Source organism: Nycticebus coucang, chromosome 2 (assembly GCF_027406575.1).
Source record: "Nycticebus coucang isolate mNycCou1 chromosome 2, mNycCou1.pri, whole genome shotgun sequence".
NCBI lineage: Eukaryota > Metazoa > Chordata > Mammalia > Primates > Lorisidae > Nycticebus > Nycticebus coucang.
In genome coordinates, this window is record NC_069781.1 from 12,172,027 (window position 1) to 12,198,770 (window position 26,744).

At 39.4% G+C, this 26,744-nt stretch overlaps 1 protein-coding gene and 2 pseudogenes across 1 annotated transcript in view; 2 read left to right on the forward strand and 1 right to left on the reverse strand.

Moving 5' to 3' along the window:
• SCAI (suppressor of cancer cell invasion) overlaps positions 1-26,744 on the forward strand; it is a 187,022-nt gene that overhangs the window by 57,049 nt on the left and 103,229 nt on the right. Inside the window, exon 3 of the mRNA XM_053562531.1 lies at positions 12,379-12,510. Within this exon, the coding sequence (XP_053418506.1) occupies positions 12,379-12,510 (132 nt within the window). The remainder of the gene's footprint in view (positions 1-12,378; positions 12,511-26,744) is intronic.
• LOC128567675 (acid sphingomyelinase-like phosphodiesterase 3a) lies at positions 13,042-16,269 on the reverse strand (annotated as a pseudogene).
• On the forward strand, positions 19,518-22,763 carry LOC128567712 (homeobox protein NANOG-like; annotated as a pseudogene).

A 26,744-nucleotide genomic window follows, 5' to 3' on the forward strand; every position in this document is an offset into this window, starting at 1 on the left:
AGAAAAATTAGCTGGGCATGATGGCACATACTTGTAGTCCCAGGTACTCAGGAGACTGAGGCAGAAGGTTTGCTTGAGCCTGGGAGTTGGAGGTTGCCACGAGCTATGATGCCATGGCACTCTACCCAGGGTGACAGAATATGACTCTGTTTCAACAAAGAAAGTAAGAAAATTATTATTAGATATGTAAGATATACCTAAGGATTGGAGAATTAATGTTTTGTGGGATTGAGTATGTTTTGGAGAAAATATATGGTATGTTAGGGCAGTGGTTCCTTGCTTGAGGTAGTTTTGCCAACCAAGGCACATTTTGCAATATATGTAGACTATCGTAGTTGTCACAAATTGGGTGGTGGTGCTACTGACACCTAGTGGGTAGAGGTCAGGGATGCTGCCAGACACTCCACAGTGTACCAGACAAATTCCATGACAAAGAATTATTTGGCCCAAAATGTCAGTAATGCTAAAATTAAGAAATCTTATGTTAGAGAATTTTTGTAAGCATTTGATTATTTTTTAAATTAACAATAATACAGAGGCCAGATGTGGTGGTTCACGCCTGTGATCCTAGCACTCTGGGAGGCCAAGGCAGGTGGATTGCCTGAGTTCAGGAATTCAAGACTAGGCTGAGCAAGAGCAAGTCCCCATCTCTACTAAAAGTAGAAAAACTAGCTGGGCATCGTGGCAGGTGCCTGTAGTCCCAGCTCCTTGGAAGGCTGAGGCAAGAGGATCGTTTGAGCCCAAGAGTTTGAGGTTGCTGTGAGCTATGATGATGTAAGGGCACTCTACCCAGGGCGAAAGAGTGAGGCTGTTTCAAAAAATAAATAAATAAATAAATAAATATATATATATATATATATATATATTTTACAGAAAATTACAAATAGAAAATGAGAGGGACAGAGCAAGATGGCTGAATACAAACCTTCAGTGGTCCTCCCTCCACAGAGGACCATCCATGCAACCAAGCACCTTCAGAAGAACCAAAAATCAGATAAGCCCTTGACATTATAAAAGGAAAGAGGCACTAGGATGGTAGAGTAGACAACCTTGCACTGCATACACCACCCCTCCCCAATTTCCATGCAGTGCCACACAGCACATGGAATGGAGAGAGAATCTGTGTTCCCTGGGGAGAGACAGTGAAGAGATTCTGGGACTTTACATCGAAACTCAAGGCGGCCCTGGCACAGAGGACACAGCCCAGAGTAGAATTCTGTTGGTGCCCACAGAGGGCACATTTAGACCAGGCTGGCCAGAGGGAATCCTCTGCCTTGAACCTGAGTTCTAGGTAGCCCTACCACTAGCTGACAAAAAGCAGCCTGAGCCCTAGACTAAATTTCCAAGTCAGTCAGGCCATAAAGGCTGTCATCCTTGGGCGAGTTTCTGTGTTATGCTGGCTCAGAGCCAGGAGAATTGGGGTACATGTGACCTAGTGAGACAACCAGCCACAGGGGCCAAGCAAACACCTATGTTATCCTTCCCCAACTCTAGGGAGCACAGGTCAGGGAGAGTCATCTTTCACTTAGGGAAAGAAAAGGGAAGACTTCAGAAGACTTTTTTTTGCAACTTGGGTACCAGTCAGCTATGGTAAAGTGAAGTACCAAGCAAACTCCTGAGTCTAGGCCTTAGTTACTGGATGGAATTTCTGGACCCACCCTGGGCTAAAAGTAAACGTGCTACCTTGAAGGAAAGGACCCCGTCCTGGCAAGATTCACTTTGAATAAACATCATAGGTAGCCAGGTAGTGGTCACCATGGGCTTTGGGTGAGACCTGATGCTGGTGGCCATGAGGAAGTGTCCATGTCACTTCTCCCCCAACTCCAGCAGCCCAGCACAGAGAGTGAGGGAAGAAAGTGCCTGGTAACCCAGGGAACTCTCCGGTACCTTACTCAAGGCAGTACCGTCAGGAATCTTAAAGAGTCACAGGATTATTGGGCTTAGGCCAGTCCTCGTGCTTATACTGCTGCAGTAACCGAAGACCTAGATTAAAACACTCAGTTCATTTTGAATACCTGGAAAGTATTCTCAAGAATGACATGTTCAAATAAGCCCAGACTGTGAAGATTAAAATAAATACCTAACTCTTTGATGCTTAGACATCAATGAACATCGGCAAACATCAGAATATCCAGGAAAACGTGATCTCACCAAACAAATGGGTATCAGTGACCAATCCTGGAGTGATAGAGAGACATGACCTTTCAGAATATTCAAAATAGCTGTGTCCTGAAGAAACTCAGTGAACTTCAAGACACCACAGAGAAGAAATTCAGAAGCTATTGGAGAAATTTAACCAAGAGTTGAAATAATAAAAGAAAATCAAGGAGAAAGTTTGGAGCTGAAAAATTCAATTTACAAACTAAGAAATACAGGGCGCCAGCCCCAAATGCTGGAGGTTGCAGGTTCAAACCCAGCCCTGGCCAAAAAAAAAAAAAAAAAAAGACTACAAACTAAGAAATACATCAGTCTGTCAGAAGCAGAATTTACCAAGCAACAGAAAGAATTAATGAGCTTGAAGACAAGCTATTTAGAAATACACAGAAGAGGAAAAAAGAATGAAAAAGAATGAAGCATGCCTGCAAGATCTAGAAAACAGCCTCATAAGGGCAAATCTAAGAGGAGGTAGAGAGAGATTGGGGTAAAAAGTTTTAGTCAAAGATGTAATAACTGAGAAATTTGCAAAACCAAAGATACAAGAAGGTCATTGAACACCAAGCAAATTTAACCTAAACAAAACTACCTCAAGGCGTTTAATCATCAAGCTTCCAAAAGTCATGGAAAAAGAAAAGGTCCTAAGGGAAGGAAGAAAAACCAAAACAAAAAGGAGCTCTGATATGCCTGGCAGCAGACTCCTCAGTGGGAAACTTAGCTGTTAGGAGAGAGTGGCGTGACATATTCAGAGTGCTGAAGGAAACATCTTTAACCATAGAATCTGACGTCCTGCAAAAATACCTTTCATACCTGAAGGAGAAATAAAGACTTTCCCAGACAAACAAAAGCTGAGGGATTTCATCAACAGCAGACATGTCCTACCAGAAATGGAGTTCTTCAATCTGAAAGAAAAGGACATTAATGAACAATAATTTTTCCCCCCTTAAGATAGAGACTCATTCTGTAGTCTGGGCTAGAGTGCATTGGTGTCATCACAGCTTAGAGCAATAAATAGATAGTCATAGGAATAAATAGGAATAAATTTTCTTTTTTTTTTTTTTTTGTGGTTTTTGGCTGGGGCTGTGTTTGAACCCTCTATCTCCAGCATATGGGACTGGCGCCCTACTCCTTGAGCCACAGGCGCCGCCCAGGAATAAATTTTCAAAAGTGATTTTCTCCATTTTCCATTTTTTACTCCATTTATGCTCCATTTATTAAACACTCTTTGTTATTTAAAAACATTAGAATGATGTTATTCTTAATGCAGATAGTTGAGCAAGAGTAGATAATTTTAACTGCATCTTTTCTTAGTAATAAGAGCCTCTTCCTTACTATCCCCCATGTCTTGTCTTCTTTAATTTTCCCATCTGGCATTGGCATTTAAACATATACCCTCACATCTGTATGCCCTAAGTAGGGAAAATTGTTCCTACTGTAGGGAAAATTGTTCGCTGATCACAGCTCAGTTTCCTCAGTCAGTGTGGACTAATCGTACCAGTGCCTCCTAGTATGATTGAACTAGAGAAAATGAGGAATATGGTAAGTGAAACTCTCACTTGCTCTGACTAACCGGCACTCATTTTGTTCTGTGTTTTGTTCAAGTGGGTGCTCTCTTTTTTTCCTGCCTTTTTTTTCATTTTTGCACAGTGCTTTCTGTTAGGTTGTGCTTTGTCACTATTGCACTAGTACTGGAATCTGCGTACTTGTGTGTGTTATATAAACACATTTTTAATTTTTTTTGGGACAGAGTCTTTTTCTCCATTTGGTAGGCAAAATGCTGTCTGTATAGTCTCCTGGACAATATTACCTCACTGCTGCTCTGTGCCCTAACTCCTTTGTCTTCCTTTTCTTTTCTTTTTCCTTCCTTCCTTTACCTTTTCCCTTTACTTTCTTTCTTTCTTTTTCTTTTGCAGTTTTTGGCCGGGGCTAGGTTTGAACCCACCACCTCCAGCATATGGGGCTAGTGCCCTACCCCTTTGAGCCACAGGCAGCGCCCTTCCCCACCTTTTTTTAAGAGATGGGGTTTTACTTTGTTACCTAGCCTGAAATGCACTGTTTGATGCAAATATAACTCACTGCAGCCTTGACCTCCTGGGCACAAGTGATCCTTCTGCCTCAGCCTCCCCAGTAGGTAGCATCACCATGCCTGGCTAATTAAAAGAAAAAAAAAGGTTTTTTTTTTTAGAGATTCAGGTTCACTTTGTTGCTCAGGCTGTTCTTGAATGCTTGGCCATGCGAAATCCTCCTGCCTCAGCCTCCTGAGTTGCTGGGATTACAAGTGCAAACCAACAAGCCTGGCTTCTCTTCCAGTTATTATTATAGCATGTAATTTACCTTTCATAACATGCTGAAATAATCCAAAAAATTGTTTTCAGAAAATAACCCGTGCATAATTCTTGATAATTTTATGCTATCCTTAATACATGAGGAGCTTTATATTCAGGGAACAACCAGCTTTTGGAGCTGTCATTTGTTTGCATTATAAGAATGCCGTCTGCACCAAGCAGTAGCTTCTTCCTTTTATACTGAATATGGTGATGATTTCAGAATCATCGTCATCACTGCAACCACCCCCACACAAATTCAACTTTTTTTGTACTTGGTATTTTTTTTTTTTTTTTGTGATTTTTGGCTGGAGCTGGGTTTGAACCCACCACCTCTGGCATATGGGACTGGCGCCCTACTCCTTGAGCCACAGGCGCCGCCCTGTACTTGGTATTTTAAAATTTATGCTCTTTGCTTTAACTTTTAACAAATAATATTTTTATTTCTAAATGCCAAGTCGGATGGGTGCCTTGAATCAGATTATCCTGTTTTTGAGAGTATTAATAGCAATTTCACAACTAACAATTTTTTAGCACATTGTAACTTACAGGGCAATTTTGTATCCATTACAAAAGTTTATTTTATTGTCTAACCATTTTATGAAGTAGATATTAGTAATTCTCCATTTTTGCCCCTGAGAAAACGTTTTTAGGCATGGCTAATTATATAACCATTATATATATATAATTATAATAACCATTTTATCTTTTATACATCTTTTTTAAAAAATCTGAGCTCACAAGAAAATGATCTCAGTGGCTCATTCCTATAATTCCTACCACCTTGGAAGGCCAAGGCAGAGGATCACTTGAACCCTGGATTTTAAGGCCAGCCTGGGGCAACAAAGCAAGAGCCTGTCTCTAAAATTTTTTTTCAAAAATTAGCTGAGTGTGGTCGTATGTGCCTGTAGTCCTAGCTACTTGGGAGGCTAAGGTGGCAAGGTCACTAGAGGCGAAGAGTCAAGGTTGCAGTGAGCTATGATCTCATCGCCATACTCCAGTCTTAACGACAGATGAGACCCTGTCTCTTAAAAATAAAAAAGGAACAATGATCTCTTTCTTAGCATATAAATTCCATAAATGCCTTCTCTTTGTTAGGATAAAGTTTTTATTCTATTTCTATTTCCTTTCCTATGTACTTCCATTCTTTTCTAAGGCTCTTTTTCTTTTGTGTCTAATCACAGGGACTTGAGATCAGTACCTTATCTTTTTGAAACATTGCTAACTGTAGAATAATGATGATACTCATTATGGAGTGTTTTTGGACTTCTTTCATACCTAATGATCTATTTTTATCTTCACAATAGTTCACTGAGGATATTTGTAAATTGCTTGTTTCTCTGGATTAAAAAACCTGTGACTCCAAGTGTTAGCTTAAGTTTGTTTACAAGCACATAACTAATACGTGTTAGGGGCTGGAATATTGGGACTTCAGTTCTAGTCCAGGGCTCTATCCATTGCCATTATGACTCTGTTTTGTGTTCCCTGGTATAATGTAATACACATTTATTTATAGCATTTTCTCTCAAGATTTCTTTTAAATTTTCATATTGTTAGCCTGGCTCACAGCAACCTCAAACTTCTGGGTTTAAGTAATCCCCTTTTGCTTCTGAAGTAGCTGGAACAGGCGTCCACCAAAATGCTGGCTAATTTTTTCTATTCTTAGTAGAAGTGTCTCACTCTTGTTCGGGCTGGTCTTGAACTCATGAGCTCAAGGGATCCTCCTGCTGTAGCCTTTCTTAAGTTTTAATGTTTGTAGTCGTGGGATTAAAAAAATTTTTTAAACTTCGAGTCCTTTCAGTTTGAAGTCTTATATTTTCTGTGTTCTGGGGAATTTGGTTATCACTTCTACAAATACTTCTTTAGCTTTGTTTTTTCTGTCCTATGTACATCATCATGTGGATGTTGATTTCTCTTTTCCATATCTCTGATTTTTCTTTAATGTGTTTCATCTTTTCCTGATGTCTTTTGGCAGAATACTTTAATTGATTTGTTCAACTGTATCCTTTCTGTTCTTCAGTCCATTTGCTGAGTTCATTATTTCACTAATTCTATCTCATTATTTCAGGGGTTGTATTTTATGTGCCTACCCTACACTGGGACCAAGTTTCACTATGTTGTACCAGGGATTTCTATGGTTTTTGTTTGTTTGTTTGTTTTAACTTTATTCACATTAATACAAAGGTACAATATTTAGGTTACATTGTTCTCACTTCCAGGGTAAAGTTGCATTTGTAGAAGAGCCCCTCACCCAGGGGGAGTGTTATACACCCTCACAATGTGCACATTAGGGGAGTTCCCACCTCCTGCCCTCCCTCCTTCTGCCCTACATCCTCTTCCTCCCCCTCTCGCTTCCCTCTACCCCCGAACTGTACTATATTAGTGTTTTATTGTTCTTAGGAACATGTAATTGTTTATATATTGATTTCGTATTAGTATGGAGTACATTGGGTATTCATCTTTCCATCTTGCGATACTTTACTAAGGAGAATGTATTTCAACTCTATCCAGGTAAATGTAAAAGATATAAAGTCTCCATCTTTTTTTTTTGCAGTTTTTGGCCGGGGCTGGGTTTGAACCCGCCACCTCCGGCATATGGGGCTGGCGCCCTACTCCTTTGAGCCACAGGTGCTGCCCAAAGTCTCCATCTTTTTTAACAGCTGAATAACATTCCACGATATATACATATACCACAGTTTGTTGATCCATTCACTAGTTGATGGGCATTTTTGTTGTTTCCACAACTTGCCAATTATGAATTGAGCTGCAATAAACATTCTAGTGCAGATGTCTTTGTGATAAAATGATTTTTGTTCTTCTGGGTAGATACCTAGTAATGGGATTGGTCTATGTTTAGATCTTTGTGGATTCTCCATACTTCTCTCCAAGAAGGCTGTATTAGTTTGCAATGCCACCAGCAGTGTAGAAGTGTTCCCTTCTCTCCACATCCACACCAGCATTTGGTCTTCTGGGACTTTGTGAGGTGGGCTAATCTTGCTGGAGTTAGGTGATATTTTAGAGTGGTTTTGATTTGCATTTCTCTGATGATTAAAAACATGAGCATTTTTTCATGTGTTTGTTGGCCATTCATCTGTCATCCTCAGAGAAGTTTCTTTTCAAATCTTTGCCCACTTATAGAGAGGACTGTTTGCACTTTTATTTTTATTTTTTTATTTTTTCTTGTTTGCACTTTTCTTAATGTTTAATTTGAGTTCTCTGTAGATTCTGGTTATCAAGCCTTTGTCAGATTCATAACAAAAATATTCTCCCATTCTGAGGGCTGTGTGTTTGCTCTGTTAGTGGTACTTGTAGCTATACAAAAGCTTTTTAGCTTAATCAAGTCCCAGTTATTGGGCGGCGCCTGTGGCTCAGTCGGTAAGGCGCCGGCCCCATATACCGAGGGTGGCGGGTTCAAACCCGGCCCTGGCTGAACTGCAACCAAAAAATAGCTGGGCGTTGTGGCGGGTGCCTGTAGTCCCAGCTACTTGGGAGGCTGAGGCAAGAGAATTGCTTAAGCCCAGGAGTTGGAGGTTGCTGTGAGCTGTGTGATGCCACGGTACTCTACCAAGGGCCATAAAGTGAGACTCTGTCTCTACAAAAAAAAAAAAAAAGAAAGAAAAAGTCCCAGTTATTTATTTTTGGTGTTGCTGCAATTAGTGGGGGGGGGTCTTCCTCATAAAGTTTAACCCATAAAGTATAACTCAGGCCAATATCTTCCAGTGTTTTCCCCACACTCTCTTCTAGAATTTTTGTTTCGTGTCTCAAATTTAAATCTATTATCCAATGAGAATCAATTTTTGTTAATGGTGAGAGGTGCGGGTCTAGTTTTAGTCTTCTGTATGTGGATAACCAGTTCTCCCAGCACCACTGGTTAAGTAAGGATTCTTTTCCCTTTTGCATGTTTTTGTTAGGCTTATCAAAGATTAAATGACAATATGTGGATGGGTTCATCTCTAGATTCTCTATCCTATTCCATAGATCTATATCTCTATTTTTGTGCCAGTACCATGCTGTTTTGATCACAATAACCTTGTAATATAACCTGAAGTCTGGCAACGTGATGTCTCCAAATTTGCTTTTATTTCTTTTATTTATTTATTTATTTATTTGTGTGTTTTGGCCAGGGCTGGGTTTGAACCCGCCACCTCCGGCATATGGGACTGGCACCCTACCCGTTTGAGCCACAGGTGTCGCCCTGCTTTTATTTCTAAGAACTGTATTTGCTATCGGGTTTTCTTCTGGTTCCATTGAATCAAAGTACTATTTTTTTCAAGATCTTTAAAGTATGACACTGGGGCTTTGATGTGGATTGCATTAAATCTATAGATTGCTTTGGGTAGTAAGGACATTTTAATGATGTTTCTTCCTAGCCATGAGCATGGTATATTCTTCCATTTGTTGACATCTTCTGCTATTTCCTTTCTCAAAGTTTTATAATTCTCTTCATAGAGATCTTTCATGTCTTTAGTTAGATATATTCCCAGGTATTTCATCGTCTTTGGTGCTATTGTAAAAAAAATAGAGTCTTTGATTTGTTGTTGGCATACAGTAAGGCTACTGATTGTGGATATTGATTTTGTAAGCTGAGACACTGCTATATTCCTTAATCACTTCTAAGAGCTTTGTAGTTGAATCCCTGGTGTTTTCCAGGTAAAGATCATGTCGTCTGTGAAGAGGGAGAGTTTGACCTACTCTGTCCCCATTTGGATTCTTTTGATCTCCTTCTCTTGCCTGATTGCAATGGCTAATACTTCCAACACTATGTTAAAAAGCCATGGAGACAGTGGGCATCCTTGTCTGGTTCCCGATTTGAGTGGAAATGATTTCAGTTTTACTCTATTCAATATGATATTGGATGTGGGTTTGCTGTAGATAGCCTCTATCGGCTTAAGGAATGTTCCTTCTAAGCCTATTTTCTTTTTTTTTTTTTTTTGGCCAGGGCTGGGCTTGAACATGCAACCTCTGGCATATGGGGCTTGTGCCCCATCCTTTGAGCCACAGGCACCGCCCTAAGCCTATTTTCTTGAGTGTTTTTATCATTAAAGGATGTTGGGTATTGTCATAAGTCTTTTCTGCATCAATTGGAGAAATCATATGGTCTTTGTTTTTGATTCTATTTATGTGGTGTATTATATTTATAGAATTGTGTATGTTGAACCAACCTTGTGTTTCTGTGATAGAATTGACTTGATCATGGTTTATAACATTGTTAATGTGTTGTTGTATTCTGTTTGCTAATATCTTGTTGAATTTTTTTTTTTTTTGAGACAGAATCTCACTTTGTCACCCTCAATAGAGTGCGGTGGCATCATAGCTCACGGCTACCTGAAACTCTTGGGCTTAAGCATTTCTCTTGCCTCAGCCTCCCAAGTAGCTGGAACTATAGGCACCCACCACAATGCCTGGCTATTTTTTTTTTTTTTTTGTTGTTGTTGTTGTTGTTATTTGGCAGGCCCAAACTCACCAGCCCCAGTGCATGTGGCTGGCGCCCTAACCACTGTGCTATGGGTGCCGAGCCAACTTGTTGAATATTTTTACATCATTAATTATATTGGTCTGTAGTTTTCTTTTTTTGTTGGGTCCTTTCCTAGTTTGGGGATCAGGGTGATATTTGTTTCATAGAATATGTTGGGGAGGATTCATTCTTTCTCTATATTTTGGAAAAGTATGCATTTTAGAAACTTGTTCCTCTTTGAAGGTTTGATAAAATTCTGGTGTGAAACCATTTGGTCCAGGGAGATTTCTTTTTTGGGAGATTTTGTATAATTGATGCTATTTTAGTATTTGATATTGGTCTATTCAAGATTTCTGAATCTTTCTGGCTGAGATTTGGAAGGTATTATGCTTCCAGGTATCGATCCATCGCCTTTACATTTTCATATTTCTGAGAATGGAGTTTTTTGTAGTAATTATTGAGAATCTTTTGTATTTCTGTGGCATCTGTTGTTATTTAACCTTTTTTTTTTTGAGACAGAGTCTCACTACGTCACTCTTGGTAGAGTGCTGTGGAGTCACAGCTTATAGCAACCTCAAACTCTTGGGCTTAAGCGATTCTCTTGCCTCAGCCTCCCAAGGAGCTGGGACTACAGGTGCCTGCCACAACGCCCGGATATTTTTTGTTGCAGTTGTCGTTGTTTAGCTGACCCAGGCTGGGTTGGAACCCACCAGCCTTGGTGCATGTGGCCAGCGCTATAACCACTATGCTACGGGTGCCAAGCCTCTGTTTACTTGATAAAGGCATCTAATGTTATACATTTCTAAGGACTGCCTTTGCAGTATCCCTACAGGTTTTGATAATTTGTGTCATCATCATTTTGTTCCAGAAATCAATCTCCTTCTAAACAATCTCCTTGATGTCATCTATGACCCAGCTATCATTCACCGTAAGGTTAGTTTCCATGATTTTATTTGAGTATGAAGATTTCTTTCTTTTTCTTTTTCTTTTCTTTTTTTTTTGCAGTTTTTGGCCAGGGCTGGGTTTGAACCCACCACCTCTGGTATATGGGGCTGGCGCCCTACTCCTTTGAGCTATAGGTGCCGCCCAGTATGAAGATTTCTGTTGCTGTTGAGTTCAACTTTTATTATGATGGTCTGACAAGATACAGGGGATAATTTCTAGTTGTTTGAATTTGTTGAGGTTAGCCTTATGAACTAAGATATGATCAATTTTGGAAGATGATCTGTGGGCTGATGAGAAGAATGTGTATTCAGTTTTGTTACAATAAAGTGTTCTATAAATGTCTGTTAAGTCCCTTTGTTCTAGGTCTTATTTAAGTCAATTATTTCTTTGTTTAGTTTCTGCTTGGAGGATCTGTCTAGTACTGCCAAGGAGGTGTTAGCATCTCCAACTATTATAGTGTGGGAAGATATCATATTGTTCAGATCAGTAAGGGATTTCTATGTTTAAACAAAAATTAATTTTTAAAATTTAGTTTAAGTTCATGCCATATATACTGGCTGGCAACTTATTGTTTTTTAAAATGGCTGCTTAATATTGATTATATATGGAGAAAGTTTGGATTCAATAAATAGAGTCTCACTCTTGCCAGGCTATAATGCAGTGGCTTCATAGTAGCTCACTGCAACTTCAAACTCCTGGGCTCAAGCGATCCTTCTGCTTTAGTCACCAGGACTATGGGCGTGCACTACCAAGGCCAACTAATTTTTCTGTTTTTTGTAGAGGTGGGGTCTCCCCCTTGCTCAGGCTTAAGAACTCCTGTCCTTAAGTGATCCTCTTGCCTCAGCTTCCCAAAGTGCTCCCATTATAGGCATGAGCCACCGTGCCTAGCCAAATATAATTTTAATATATGCCTCTGTTTATGTGTGTATGATTTTATATCCTCTTTATACTGATATGTCCTCATCTCATTGCCTCTTTTTCTTAAATATAATTGTACATTAGTGCTAGGATAGAGTACATTGGTTAGTATTATGTGAAGTACTTAACTATTTCCCTCTTTGAGGCCTTGAGGTTGTTTTCAGTTTGTAAATGTTATGATACTAAAGTGAGTATGGGTAATGCGTTTTCTATTTGTAGAATCGTTTACCAGGATGGATTTGCATAATGGATCAAAAGGACATGGAGGTGAAAGGAATCAATATTTTTAGATTGTTAATACTGTAGAGGAGTACCCAGAACATACTGGGTACTCAAATGTTTATTAGATGAAAGAATATTAAAAAAATTGTTTGTCAGTATAGCTGTACCAATTTTATTTCTACCAATGACAAGAGATTATTTCCCCACAAATCTTACACTTACATTATTTTGATGATTTGATAATAATCAGAAGAATTCTTAGGGGGGAAAAAACACTATCAGATGGTATATGATATAACTAAGGTCTGTTTCTCTTTTTATTTTTATGTAACAGGTGAATGAACATATTTTTTCTTACAGGACTGAATTTGCTCTTAAAGAAATCATGTCCTCTGGAGGTGCTGAAGATGATATCCCACAGGGAGAGAGGAAAACAGTTACAGATTTTTGTTATCTTCTGGATAAATCTAAGCAACTATTCAATGGGTTAAGGTTAGTGGACTCTTGGTATTTTAACCTTTCCTCTAGCCCTGCATTTTTCCCCTTTGTTTGATGTGTGCTAAGTTTCTGAATGTTATGGATAGAATGTTATAAATTTCTACAGTAGACGTGATTGTGGGGAGGCACCTGTGGCTCAGTGGGTAGAGCACCAGCCCCATCTACCGAGCATGGCAGATTCGACCCTGGCCCCAGCCAGCTAAAACAGCAGTGACAACTGCAACAAAAAATAGCTGGGTTTTGCGGTGGGCACCTGTAGTCCCAGCTACTCGAGTGGCTGAGGCAACAGAATCGCCTATGCCCAAGAGTTAGAGGTTGCTCTGAGCTTTGATGCCATGGCACTCTACTGAGGGCGACAAAGTGAGACTCTGTCTCAAAAAGAAAAAGGAAAAGTGATCATGATTTTTTTTCTTTGAAACTTTTTTTTTATTCTTAGATGAAGAAACAATAAGAAAGGAGGATAATTTATATTGGTTTACTGAAGTTGAGAATAGCTATTTCATTAGATGGTTTTATATGTATTATTCACACCCGTTCTGATTTATGTCTGATTATATACTTCTTAGGTCCAAGGAACTAAAGAATGCATATGTGAAAAAAAAAGAAACCCCCCCCCCAAAAAAAAAAAAAAAAAGAATGCATATGTGATCCAACGAGGAGACATTTCTCCAAAGATTTACAAAGGATCAATAATCACAGGAAAATATACTCAACACTATTAGCCATTAGAGAAATGCAAATCAAAAATATAATAAGATATACTTCAAATCTACCAGGATGGTTGCAATAAAAGAATACACATATTTTTAGCATTTCTTTTGAAAGAGACAAGAGTCCCTTTGGAATAATTAAGAGAAGATTTGTTTTTGGTTATCATCCCCTTATATCAGTGTTGGTCTGAATAGGATCATGGTGTTTATAGAAACAAGAAATATTTTTGGAGACAGAGTCTTATTATGTTGCCCTGGGAAGAGTGCGGTAGCGTCATAGCTCACAGCAACCTCAAACTCTTGGGCTTAAAAGATTCTCTTGCCTCAGCCTCCCAAGTAGCTGGGACTACAGGCACCCACCACAATGCCCAGCTATTTTTTTCTTTTTGGTTTTAGTTGTCATTTGGCAGGCCCAGGATGGATTTGAACCATCAGCTGTGGTGTATGTGGCTGGTGCCCTGGCCGCTGAGCTACAGGAGCTGAGCCGAAACAAGAACTATATTGATAGTAGTTTGGACTGGCATTGTAGTTTGGGGAAATGGGATGAAATGGGATCCAGCTTGAATAGGGCCCTCCTAGCCACCCTTCCTACCTCCTGGCTTGTCTGGTTTGATGGCTTTCCTTTGTTTTCTCTTTCTTCTGTTCATGAAATGGATATTAAATTCAGTACTGAAGTATAATATATACTTGAAGAAAAATGCACATACGCTAAGTGTTTATTAGAAACTGAGCACATCCGTGTGACCTGTACTTTGTACACAGATGAAGAAATAGAACACCTAGCACCTCACAAACCTCTTTTGTGTTCCCTCTCACTGCGACTTTTGAACTCTTTATAGACAGAGTGAAAAAGTACACTTCTAGTCCATGAAAAACTTGAGATTTTTTGTATGATGTCTTATTTGGGATATAATAAATTATCTTTTTACTCTTGGTGGTAAATCTTTCCATGTTATGTTAAACTGTTCATCAGAGTGTCTGAGCCTTTCATTTTCCCAGAAAATGAATATCTGTTTTTCTCCCCCTAGGGAGAAGTTCTTTGCTTTATTGTATAAATCACAATTTCAGCAAGGGTATAGCTATAATTATATAAACTGGAAGTTAAGATAAAAAGATATTTATATTCAAGCATCATTCTATTAATGGGCAGTTTAAATATATTTAATATTATAAAAACGTAGAATGTTAATGATATCTACATTTACACTTCACAAAAAGAAAGTAAAAACACAAATTCTGCTTGCCAACACAGTAATTCACAAAGACTTACATAAAGTCCCACAAGCTGATCTCATAAACTGAGCAATGTTACATTTTCTGTGAACATGAACTGCAAAATACTAGTGATTGTGCTTTTTTTTTTTTCTTTTTTTAAGACAGAATCTTATTATGTCACCTAGAGTGCCATGGCATCACAGCAACCAGGAACCTCCAACTCCGGGGCTTAAGCCATTCTCTTGCCTCAGCCTCCCAAGTAGCTGGGACCACAGGCGCCTGCCACATGCCTGGCTATTTTTTTTGTTGTTGTTGTCATTGTTGTTTAGCAGGCCCAGGCCAGCCCCAGTGTATATGGCCAGTGCCCTGACTACTGAGCTTTGGGCGCCAAGCCAGCGATTGTGCTTTCTATAATGTTATTTGAGATAATCTACATAGGATATATTATCAAGATTCATAATTGCACAAATTTGAAAGGCCGTACATAAGGTATGCCATCGTAAATTACACTGATGTTGTAACTCACAAAGAAATAATTGTATTATTTTATAATTGTAACATTTATAAACTGATTACTTTCTAGAATTGTAAATTGTTTAGCTAATCCACATAAACTTGCCAGCTGCAAATCTTTGGTGCCATAGGTCTGGGTCAGGTTATACACCATCTCCCATTTGGACTCTCCCTTTAGATTTATCTCAGTCAGGTGCAAGGAATCCTGCAACATATGCAATAATTTATAATTACTAGGATCTGATACCAGATTATTGGTCTGTTTTGCTAAAACATTTTTCACTGGTGTAATGGCAGGAGCCACAAAGAAGTTATTGGACTTCCTTTTGTGTCTGAAACAACCATAATGCTATCTCCATGAATGTGTCCATAAAATTGTCCTGTAATAACCCTGTATTTTCTTTCTTTCTTTTTTTTTTTTATCAGTTTGTGTTTGTAAACTTCATTTATTTATTTTTTATTTTTGCAGTTTTTGGCCGGGGCTGAGTTTGAACCTGCCACCCCCGGGTATATGGGGCTGGTGCCTTACTCCTTGAGCCACGGGTGCCACCCCAACCCTGTATTTTCTAAAAATATTTATCAACTTCTCATTATTGTATTCTCTCACTGAGGTGGTGCTCTTTATATGAGGCAAATGTCCCACTGGAACACGTGTTATGATGTACACCTGCTATTTATTTTGCTGAGAGCTGTTCAGTGTACTTTCTAGCTATTCAAACTGATTTGCTGGCTTAGTCTTTTTTTTTTTTTTTTGAGACAGAGTCTCAAGCTGTTGTCCTGGGTAGAATGCTGTGGCGTCATAGCTTACAGCAACCTCAAGCTCTTGGGCTCAAGTGATCCTCTTGCCTCAGCTTCCCAAGTAGCTGGGACTACAGGCGTCCGCCACAACACCTGGCAGTTTTTATGTTGCAGTTGTCATTGTTGTTTAGCTGGCCTGGGTTCTATCCTACCAGCCGATGTGTATGTGGCTGGTGCCCTACCCACTGAGCTACGGGCGCCGCTGATGGCTTAGTCTTGTTCCATATTTGGGTTGTAGTACAATTTGTTTTTAGACCAGTAATCCTAAGGTTCAGATTAGTTGTAAGTTTCTGTGAATAAAAGTCACTTCTCCTTAAAGTACACACAGCTTCTTCATCTAGCCATGGTTTCCAGAGGTTTGCTACTGCATTGTACACTGTACTGGTGACTACAGGCAGTTGATCCTGTGGCCAATAGTTAAGATTACCCAGGGAAAACCTTGAGATTTAGAAAGAGACTCTGAATGGTGGTTGTCGTATTTAGCAATCACATTTATAAGAGTTTCAGGTACTGGCATATCCCCACTGCTGGCGAGGGACCCCAGCTGCCAGCAGCTCCGGGGACAGCTGGGGTATCTATACCAGGTAGCCACCAGACTGTAGAAGAGTGGGTCCAGCAGCACCATGGTGGGCTGTGGCACAAACCCAGAGGTTCCGACTGTCTCACAGTCCCACTTCGATCATTAGGCTCAGCTAATGTAGTATTTTTCTTGACTAAAAATACCTTCTTACAGTATGTGCACAGTAGTTTATCTTTTCTTTCTATTCTCGTGTAAGAAAATTAGTACAGAGAATAAGAAATGGATAAAATGAATATTGTGCTTATAATAGCTCTTGCATGTAGTTACAATAGTAATGAAATAAGAATAATCTTACAAAAAGCTTTGAATACTCTGAGAAAATGATCAAAAGCCCAAATACTTGCAGAGTTCTGGTTACCGTGGTGATTAAGACTGTGGAAGCAGAATAGAATACTTGGTGGGATTATATAAAACAGTGTCTTATTGTATTTGAGAAACACATCTGTGTCTATCAGTGATATCCCTAACTTGTGGTGCTTTGCAAAAGCAGAAGCCCCCAAGTGACTAATTTTTGACTTCAGAGGAACAAATACATAAAGCCAAATAAGCCTTGGAGACCATTCATATGTGTGTGGGTATATATATATGTATTTTTTTTCTTTTATAAATTGTGAGTGTACCACAGTGAAGTGTAATGGTCTTAAGTTAAAAACAACTGCAGAAATTATTTTTATTAAGTATGCTCCCAATATTCAAATAAAGGAAGAAATCCTTTATAATGCTTCCTGTAGAAGCCTATTTTTTAGAATGTTCTTATTCTTAAATAGGAGAAGATAACTGAGAAATCAGTGATTTTTCTTTGTCCCATTGACCCTCTTCCCTGCCCCTGCCCTTTCCTCCAACTTTTCTTTTCTTCTTTCCTTGCCTCTTCCTTCTCCTTCTTCAGAGATTAATATTCTCCTAGAGGCAAGTCCTTCAAACTGCTAAAATAGAGTACGTATTATTTTAGAGATTATGCCCTAAACTATCTGTGCAAGCTTGTAATATAGGCTTTCATTTTATATGGTTTAATAGTCAAAAGAATTGGGCTTGCATTTGAGGTATACTGCCACCACAGTGCACTAAGTGTTCTGAGTTACAGCCCTAGAAAAGCATTGATTCAGAAATTTAATGTGAGCCACAAATGTAATTAAACATATTCTAGCCATATTAAAAAATATAAGAAAAAAATTAATTTATATATATATACATATATATATATTTTTGAGACAGAGTCTCACTCTGTCGCCCTCAGTAGGGTGCTGTGGCATCATAGCTCACAGCAACCTTCAACTCCTGGGTTTAGGCGATTCTCTTGCCTCAGCCTCCTGAGTAGCTGGGACTACAGGTGCCCACCACAACGCCTGGATTTTTTTTTTTTTTACAGTTTGGCTGGGGCTGGGTTTCAACCCGCCACCTTTGGTATTTGGGGCCAGCGCCCTACCCACTGAGCCACAGGTGCCGCCCAAAAAAAAGTAAAATTAATTTTAATCATTATTTTTATTGGTCTAAAATGTCAAAAATAGTTTATTTCATTATGTAATGAGCATAGGAAAATTATTATGTTTTATGATTTTTAATCAGATAGATATAGTCTTGCCATATTGCTCAAGCTGGACTAAATTCCTGGGCTCTAATGGTCTTTCTGCCTCAGCCACTGAGTAGCTGGGACTACAGGCATGTGCCAGCATGCTCAGCTAGAAAACTTACTAATGAGACATTTTACATTACAAAATGTCTCATTACATTACATTTAACTTTATATACAAGTTAAAAAATTTGCTACCTTTCAAAGAATTAGTAGCAAATTCATACTAATTCTTTGAAAGCAAATTTTTTAACTTGTATATACATGTTTCAGTTCACATCAGCTACATTTCAAGTACTCAGTAGCTATTTGTGGCTATTGGCCCAAGCACAATTCTTCCCAGTTTTAGCTTCTGTTTTCATAATGGCCCGCTATGTTTTCTGGTGAATCCATATTGGCTATTTTGGGGTTCTTTTCTTCCCTGGTCCATCACGCATCCCCTTCCCAATTGCTTCCATTGTGTCTTCCTAAGTAGATGCTGATAGCAGTGTGGAAGTCATTTGCTATTGGTAATTGCCCCTATTCCCATGTATGTGTGGATTTGATGGATATAGTATCACTACATCAGTTTGCTAGGGCTACCATGACTAAATACTACAGACAGGATGGCACAAACAACAGAAGCTTATTTTCTCACAGGTCTGGAGGCTAGAAGTCCAAGAACAAGGTGTCAACAGGTTTGGTTTCTTCTGAAGCCTGTCCTTGGATTGCAGGTGTCTGTGAACTTACATGGTCATCCTTAGGTGTGTATGTGCCCCTGAACACACCCATTTCTCTGTGTGTCCTGATCTCTTCTTACAAAGACACAACTTAAATTGTATTAGGACAGAGTGGAGAAGAGCCCTTTGTGTTGGAAAGCCATATTTATTTAGCTATAATGAAATAAGGCTGCATCCAAGAAACTTCAATTAGATATACTTAAAAATGTACATTATTTTATAAAAATCTACCTACTACATACTGAATAATTTTTTTTTTTTTTTTTTGAGACAGAGTCTCACTATGTTGCCCTCGGTAGAGGGCAGCGATTCTCCTGCCTCAGCCTCCCAAGCAGATGGGTCCACAGGTGCCCACCACAACACCCAGCTATTTTTTTCTTGCAGTCGTCATTGTTGTCCAGCAGGCCCTGGCCAAGTTTGAACCCTCCAGCCTCAGTGCATGTGGCTGGTGACCTAACCACTGTGCTACAGGCACTGAGCCTATACTGAATATAATTTTATAAAATGAAAACTTTTTGTTAATTTTAAAGTTAACTATTATGGCTGGGTACAGTGCTATAATCCCAGCACTCTGGGAGGCTGAGGCGGATGGATTGCCCTGAGCTCAGAGGTCTGAGAGACCCCCATCTCTTAAAAACAAAAATAGCCAGGCATTGTGGCAGGTGCCTGTAGTCCCAGCTACTTAGGAGGCTGAGGCAAGAGAATCATTTGAGCCCAAGAGTTTGAGGCTGCTGTGAGCTATAATGCCACAGCACTCTACTGAGGGTGACAAAGTGAGACTCTTGTCTCAAAAAAATAATAATAAAGTTAATTAACACATTAATGACTTCGTTGTGTCTGCTTTTTGTTGGAAAGCATTTGAATGTTTGCTTGCAGCATGGAGGTCTAGTTTCAAGCTGATGCACTACAACAGCAGTGCCCGACCTTTTGTGCACCAGGTACTAGTTTCATGAAGAAGACAATTTTTACATAGACTGGGTGGGCTGGAGATGGTTTTGGGATGATTCACGGGCATTACATCTCCAATTCAGATAATTAGGCATTGGATTCTCATAAGGAGCATGGAACCTAAACCCCTTATATGTGCAGTTTACAGTAGGGTTCACTTTCCCATGAGAATTTAATGCAGCCACTGATCTGATAGGAGGTGAAGCTCAGGTGGTAATGTGAGTGATGGGGAGCGGCTATAAATACAGATGAAGCTTGCCTGCTGCTCACCTATTATGCGGTTTAGTTCCTAACAAACCACAGACCAGTACCAGTCCGAGGCCTAGGGGTAGGCGACAGCAGCTTTAGATGGGTATCAGTCATTTGTGATCTTAAGTGTGTCTTGATTTAGGTTAGGTAAGAGACTGTAGAGTCACAGCAATAAGTGGTTGAAAGCAAGAAAGCATTTTTCAGAAGGTCTAAGTATGTTACTGCATTTTTCCATGTTTAAATCGGATCTTTCTTAGCATTAAACGATGACTATACGATGTTATCCTCTGAGAGCTCAATCATTTCCATCTGTAGTTTTTTATGTGCTGTGGTGATATCTACTAGGTGAAGCTGAAATGTTCATTTGAGTATGATGTCATGATTCTCAGAGTCAGTGAACCTTTTGTTTTATTCTCCAGTTAATAGGTCTATAACAACTGTGTATTCTTCAGATTATTTGCATATATCATCCTGCTAATTAATGACCTTTGCTAACTGGGAAATATGTTCATCCAAAATTTCCTTTTGAGCAAGTGTTTTGAGAAAGGATAGATGTTTTGGAAATGCTTGGATATTTTTCTTTCTTTTCTTTTTTTTGCCACTTACTCTCCTGAGATGCCAAAAAAAGGTATATACATTTTAAGCAACATTATCTATGTATTTACTTTTCAAAGTTAAATTGAATTATTCTAGCAATGTGTAGTATGATATTTATTCAAAAGATGGCATTAATCAAATGAATGCTAGCATCACCATGTGAGAGGCAGGACAAAGAAAATGGCAGAAGCGTGGTTGGGTGCAACACCTTTTAAAGTGGTATTTGAAATTCCAGAATGTTGTGGAAGTGGGACAATGGAGGTGTGAATATGCAAAAGAACTTCCAACACACCTTACAATTGCATGCATTTGTGATTAATTCTAGACATACTGTTACTGTGTGCATAGGGAAGATCTTGGAGGTCAGGCTATAGAATTAGCACTCTGGGAGGCCAAGGTGGGTGGGTTGCTTGGGCTCAGGAGTTCAAGACCAGCCTGAGCGAGAACAAGACCCCATCTCTACTAAAAATAGAAAACTAGCCGGGCACTGTGATAGGCATCTATTGTTCCAGCTACTTGGGAGGCTGAGGCCTAAGAGTTTGAGATTGCTGTGAGAAATGACAACATGGCACCAGGCTGAGATAGCAAGACTCTGTCTCAAAAAACAAAAAAAGGGAAGATCCAGGAAGCCTCATTTAGCAACAAGTCCTTTGGTCAACATTGCTCAAGCAGTAGTTCACCATAATTAGAAGTGTCTGGACACAAATAGTAACCTCTTTGAGCACCTCTTAAATTGCAGAAGTCAAATGTGACTTATATCCATCTTTTGTTATGAGTATTTATTATTATAATTGTTATACAATTTTTTCCTTTTTAAAAATGTGTATATATATTTGGCACCTTCTGGATATAGACTTAGTTTTGCCTTGCAAAGAAATATTCAAGTCCTTACTCAGAAATAAAAATAAAGCAGGATGAATCACGCTACCAGACCTCAGACTATACTATAAATCGATAGTGATCAAAACAGCATGGTACTGGCACAAAAACAGAGAAGTAGATGTCTGGAACAGAATAGAGAACCAAGAGATGAACCCAGCTACTTACCGTTATTTGATCTTTGACAAGCCAATTAAAAACATTCAGTGGGGAAAAGATTCCCTATTTAACAAATGGTACTGGGTGAACTGGCTGGCGACCTGTAGAAGATTGAAACTGGACCCACACCTTTCACCATTAACTAAGATAGACTCTCACTGGATAAAAGATTTAAACTTAAGACATGAAACTATAAAAATACTAGAAGAGAGTGCAGGAAAAGCTCTTGAAGAAATCTGTCTGGGTGAATATTTTATGAGGAGGACCCCCCTGGGCAATTGAAGCAGCTTCAAAAATACACTACTGGGACTTGATCAAACTAAAAAAGCTTCTGCACAGATTTTACTGGATTGAGGTGGTTGCCTCCTGCTGTTGTGGAGAGGACACTCTTCCTCCTGGCTTTTGGATCTTTTTCTGTAGATTCTATTTAGGTATTTTAAGTGTTAGCGTTTTTTTTTTTTTTTTTTTAACAGTTCAGCTCTTGACTTTTTCCCCTTCTTAATAGCCCACTTCTGTAGAGAAGAGTGTAGTGAAGAAGGAAGGTAAGGTCCAGGTCATGAAACAGAAGACCAGAGCCGTGTTCTCTACCACCCCGCTGTGTATACTCAATGATAGATTTCAGAGACAGAAATACCTCAGCCTCCAACAGATGCAAGAACTTTCCAACATCCTGAACCTCAGCTATAAACAGGTTAAAACCTGGTTCCAGAACCAGTGAATGAAATCTAAGAGATGGCAGAAAAACAACTGGCTAAAGAACACCAACAGTATGACTCAGGCTCAGAAAGCCTCAGCACCCGTGGAATACCCAAGCTTCTACTCTTCCTATCACCAGGCGTGCCTGATGAACACATCCGGAAACCTTCCAGTGTGGAGCAACCAGACCTGGGGTAACCAAACCTGGAGCAGCCAGTCTTGGAGTAACCATTCCTGGAACAGTCAGACCTGGTGCACCCAAGCCTGGAATAGTCAGGCCTGGAACAATCCCTTCTTTTTTTTTTTTTTTTTTTTTTTTTTTTTTTTTGGCCGGGGCTGGGTTTGAACCCGCCACCTCCGGCATATGGGACCGGCGCCCTACCCGCTGAGCCACAGGCGCCGCCCGGAACAATCCCTTCTTTAACTGTGGGGAGGAGCCTTTACAGTCCTGCCTGCAGGTCCAGCAAAATTTTCTTGCCAGTGATTTGGAAATTGCCTTGGAAGCTGCTGGAGAAAGCCATAATGTAATCCATCAAACCACTAAGTATTTTAGCTCCCCACAAACCATGGATTTATTCCTAAATTACTCAATGAATATGCAGCCTAAGGATGTGTGAAGATGGGTGTATTACTCAGTCTTAGTCTGAGCAGTGGCTAAATCCTTTCCGCCCAGGATTTTTCTATCTTATTTTCAGTCTTTTTTTTTGAGACAATTTTACTGTCACCCTGGCTAGGGTGCCATGGTGTTATAGTTAACAGCAACCTCAAGCTCTTGGGCTCAAGCAATCCTTTTACGTCAGCCTCCCAAGTACCTGGGACTACTGGCAATCACCACAAAGCCTGGCAAGTTTTTCTATTTTTAGTAGAGATGGAGTCTCGATTTTGCTGAGGTTTTTCTCAATCTCCTAAGCTCAAGCAATCTACCAATACACCTCGGCCTCCCAAAGTGCTCAAGCCCTTGAGCCCTTGAGCCCCCACACCTGGCTAATTTTTATGTTTTTATTTTAGAGAAACTGTTCTGCCTCTGTTCTGGCTCTCAGTGTGCCTATTGCAAGATTGGAGTCTAATCAGAGGTTTCAATAACCTTGGCTGCTATGGACAACATAATAGAAGATGTCTCTGGTTGTAGATAAAGTAGTTACAATAACTAGTTTGGATAGCTTTAGAAAGTAAAAAAATACAAAGATGTGTGAAGGATTATTCCCACTTTCTGGATGTGTGAAGGATTATTCCCACTTTCTGAAAAAAAAAAAGGTCTTTTTTTTTTCTCACAAGTGAATACTTAAAAGGCAAGGTTATTTTTTATTTTTATTTCCAATTAATTGTAATTGTCTGTGGTTAGAGGTGACTGCTTTGGAGATGGACAAAACCAAAAGGTAAATTATGTAACCATTAGGTTATATCATTTACACATGAAAGGTTAAAGGCAGAGTTGTAGCTGTGTCCTGCACTCTGGTGGGAAGCTACTGAATCCTTTCTCCCTCTCTTTTTGAATTTGAGATGTTCTCTCATGTGGGTCTGTGATTCTTAATCTTCTTGTTTCAAAGTGGTATTGAGTACATGTGAGTATTGTTTTTCCATTCTTGTGATACTCAGGAAAATGTTCTCCAAATCCATCCACGTTGTTGAAAAAGATGCAAAATCTCCATCTATTCTTGTGGGTGAATAGTATTCCACACCTGGAATACTGTACCTACACCACAGTTTATTAATCCATGTGTTGAAGGAGATGTGGATTGTTTTATTTCTGTATCTTTGCTTTGTGAATTATGCTGCTATAAACATTTGAGTACAAATGTCCTTCCTTAGGGTAAAAAGTCTTGGGTAGATAGCTGGTAGTGGGATTGCAGGTTCAAATGATAGGTTTACTTTTCCTTTTTTTTGGCAAGCATGAAACAAATTTTATTGAGGAAGAGAAAGGTAGGTTTATAGAGTAAGAGCAAGAAACGTTCGCCATGGACACCGAATTGGCCTCCACTGCCAGGGAAGTGGACAAAGAGGCCCACTTTTACTTTGAGGAATAAAGGGATTTCCTTATTAAAATCCTCAACTATCCAGATGAAGTGTTAGCTAGAATGCACTTCATGGATTTTCTCTACCCTCTTTTGCTCTGTTTTACTACAACCCTTGATTTGTTCATTACTCTACTATTTTGTAGAAAGATGTGTTGTTTGGCTGCATTGTGTATCAGTAGCAGTTTGCACAGTCTAAGTATAAATAAATAAAATCCATTTTACCAAAAAAAAAAAAAAAAAAAGCTCTGCACAGCCAAGAACACAGTAAGTAAAGCAAGCTGACAGCCCTCAGAATGGGAGAAGATATTTGCAGGTTATGACTCCGACAAAGGTTTAATAACCAGAATCCACAGAGAACTCAAATGTATAAGCAAGAAAAGAACAAGTGATCCCATCGCAGGCTAGGCAAGGGACTTGAGAAACTTCTCTGAAGAAGACAGGTGCATGGCCTTACAGACATATGAAAAAATGATCATCAACTTTAATCATCAGAGAAATGCAAATTAAAACTACTTTGAGATATCGCCTAACTCCAGTAAGATTAGCCCATAGCACAAAATCTCAAGACCAGAGATGTTGGTGTGGATGGGGAGAAAAGGAAACACTTCTACACTGCTGGTGGGAATGCAAATTAATACATTCCTTTTGGAAAGATGTTTGGAGAACACTTAGAGATCTAAAAATAGATCTGCCATTCAATCTTATAATTCCTCTACTAGGTATATACCCAGAAAACCAATCACATCATAACAAAGATATTTGTACCAGAATGTTTATTGCAGTCCAATTCATAATTGCTAAGTCATGGAAAAAGCCCAAGTGCCCATCGATCCACAAATGGATTAATAAATGGTAGTATATGTACACCATGGAATATTATGCAGCCTTAAAGAAAGATGGAGACTTTACCTCTTTCATGTTTACATGGATGGAGCTAAAACATATTCTTCTTAGTAAAGTATCTCAAGAATGGAGGGAAAAGTATCCAAGGTATTCAGCTCTACTATGAAACTAATTTATAGCTTTCATATGAAAGCTATAACCCAGTTATAACCTAAGAATATGGTGAAGGGGGAGAGGGAGGGAAGGATGGGGGGAGGATGGGCGGAGGGAGGGTGATTGGTGGGACCACACCTATGGTGCATCTTACAAGGATACACGTGAAACTTAGTAAACGTAGAATATAAATGTCTTAACACAATAACTAAGAAAATGCCAGGAAGGCTATGTTAACCAGTGTGATGAAAATATGTCAAACGGTCTATAAAACCAGTGTATGGTGCCCCATGATTGCATTAATGTACACAGCTATGATTTAATAATAAAAATAAATAAAAATTAAAATAAAAAAATATTCAAGTCCTTTTGATATAACACAGAAATGCTGTATTTCTATAGAAATTTTCTTTCAATAATTTACATTGTCAATTCTGTACTTCATAAAATTTATAGTCTGTTCTCGCAGAGATAAAATTTTAGCTAAATCTGCAAGTCCTTACCAAACACCTCATCTTTCAACTTTAGCATTTTATGAAACTGATGATACTCTGTTGCATTTGCATGAATATAATAATACTTACAACTTGTTAAAAAGTGCCACTTAAAGTAATATCTTCAGCACTGAGATTATGTTGATGCAAGATAAAATGAAAAGAAATGAGAGCATCTGGATCTGTTTCTTCGTGAGACAGAGTTTAAGCCCTGGGTGGAGTGCAGTGGCGTCCTGGTAGCTCATTGCAACGTCAAATCCTCCTGTGTCAGCTTCCCTAGTAGCTGGGACTACAGATACCCACCACAACACCTGCCTAATTTTTCTATGTTTAGTAGAGACAGGGGTCTTACTCTTTATGTGGGCCGGTCTAGAACTCTTAAGCTCAAGAAATCCTCCCACCTTGGTTTTCCAGAGTCACCCGGCCCACGGGTCAGTCGACAGGGATACCTGGAGGAGGGGGTGAGAATGGGAAGTGGCAAGGAGCGCGAAGAATGGAGACAAGACAGGAGTGATCAAGTCTCGTTTATTGCAAAGTTCTTCCAGGGTATGTAAGGGTAGGTGAAGGAGGAAGTTTGCATCACCAGGTATCCAAGCAACCTGGCCGTGGCAGAGATAAGTTCCCAATGGCAAGTTTCCAAGTTTTGCTCACGTGATTTACGAGATGAGACCTGGCGTTTGCAGGGAAATAGAAACTTAAGTCTTTTAGTACTGAAAATAGCACTTGGCCTGTAAAATAGATGCTGTGGTGTCAGCCTTCCACAGGTCCCCCTTTTTTTTATATTTTTAAATGTACATTTTACTTTTAAAGTTTTGCCAGCTCTCGACCGAGAGGGCGGGGTGACTGTGTCTGTCTTAGGTTGGGACCGGCTTACCATCTCCGCTGATCCTCCTTACCCGTCATGGGATACATGGTAGCTATCTGACCGGGCTCCTGTCTTAGGTTGGTAGGATAAGCAAAGTCTGAGATGAGGGTCCTCGTTACCCATCATTGACTAGCCAGTCCCCTAAGCAGTCATGGTTATAGGTTCATCTTCCATAGCCAGTCTGTGATAATGAACCTGGAGGGGCTGCATTTTAATAGCATCAATTTG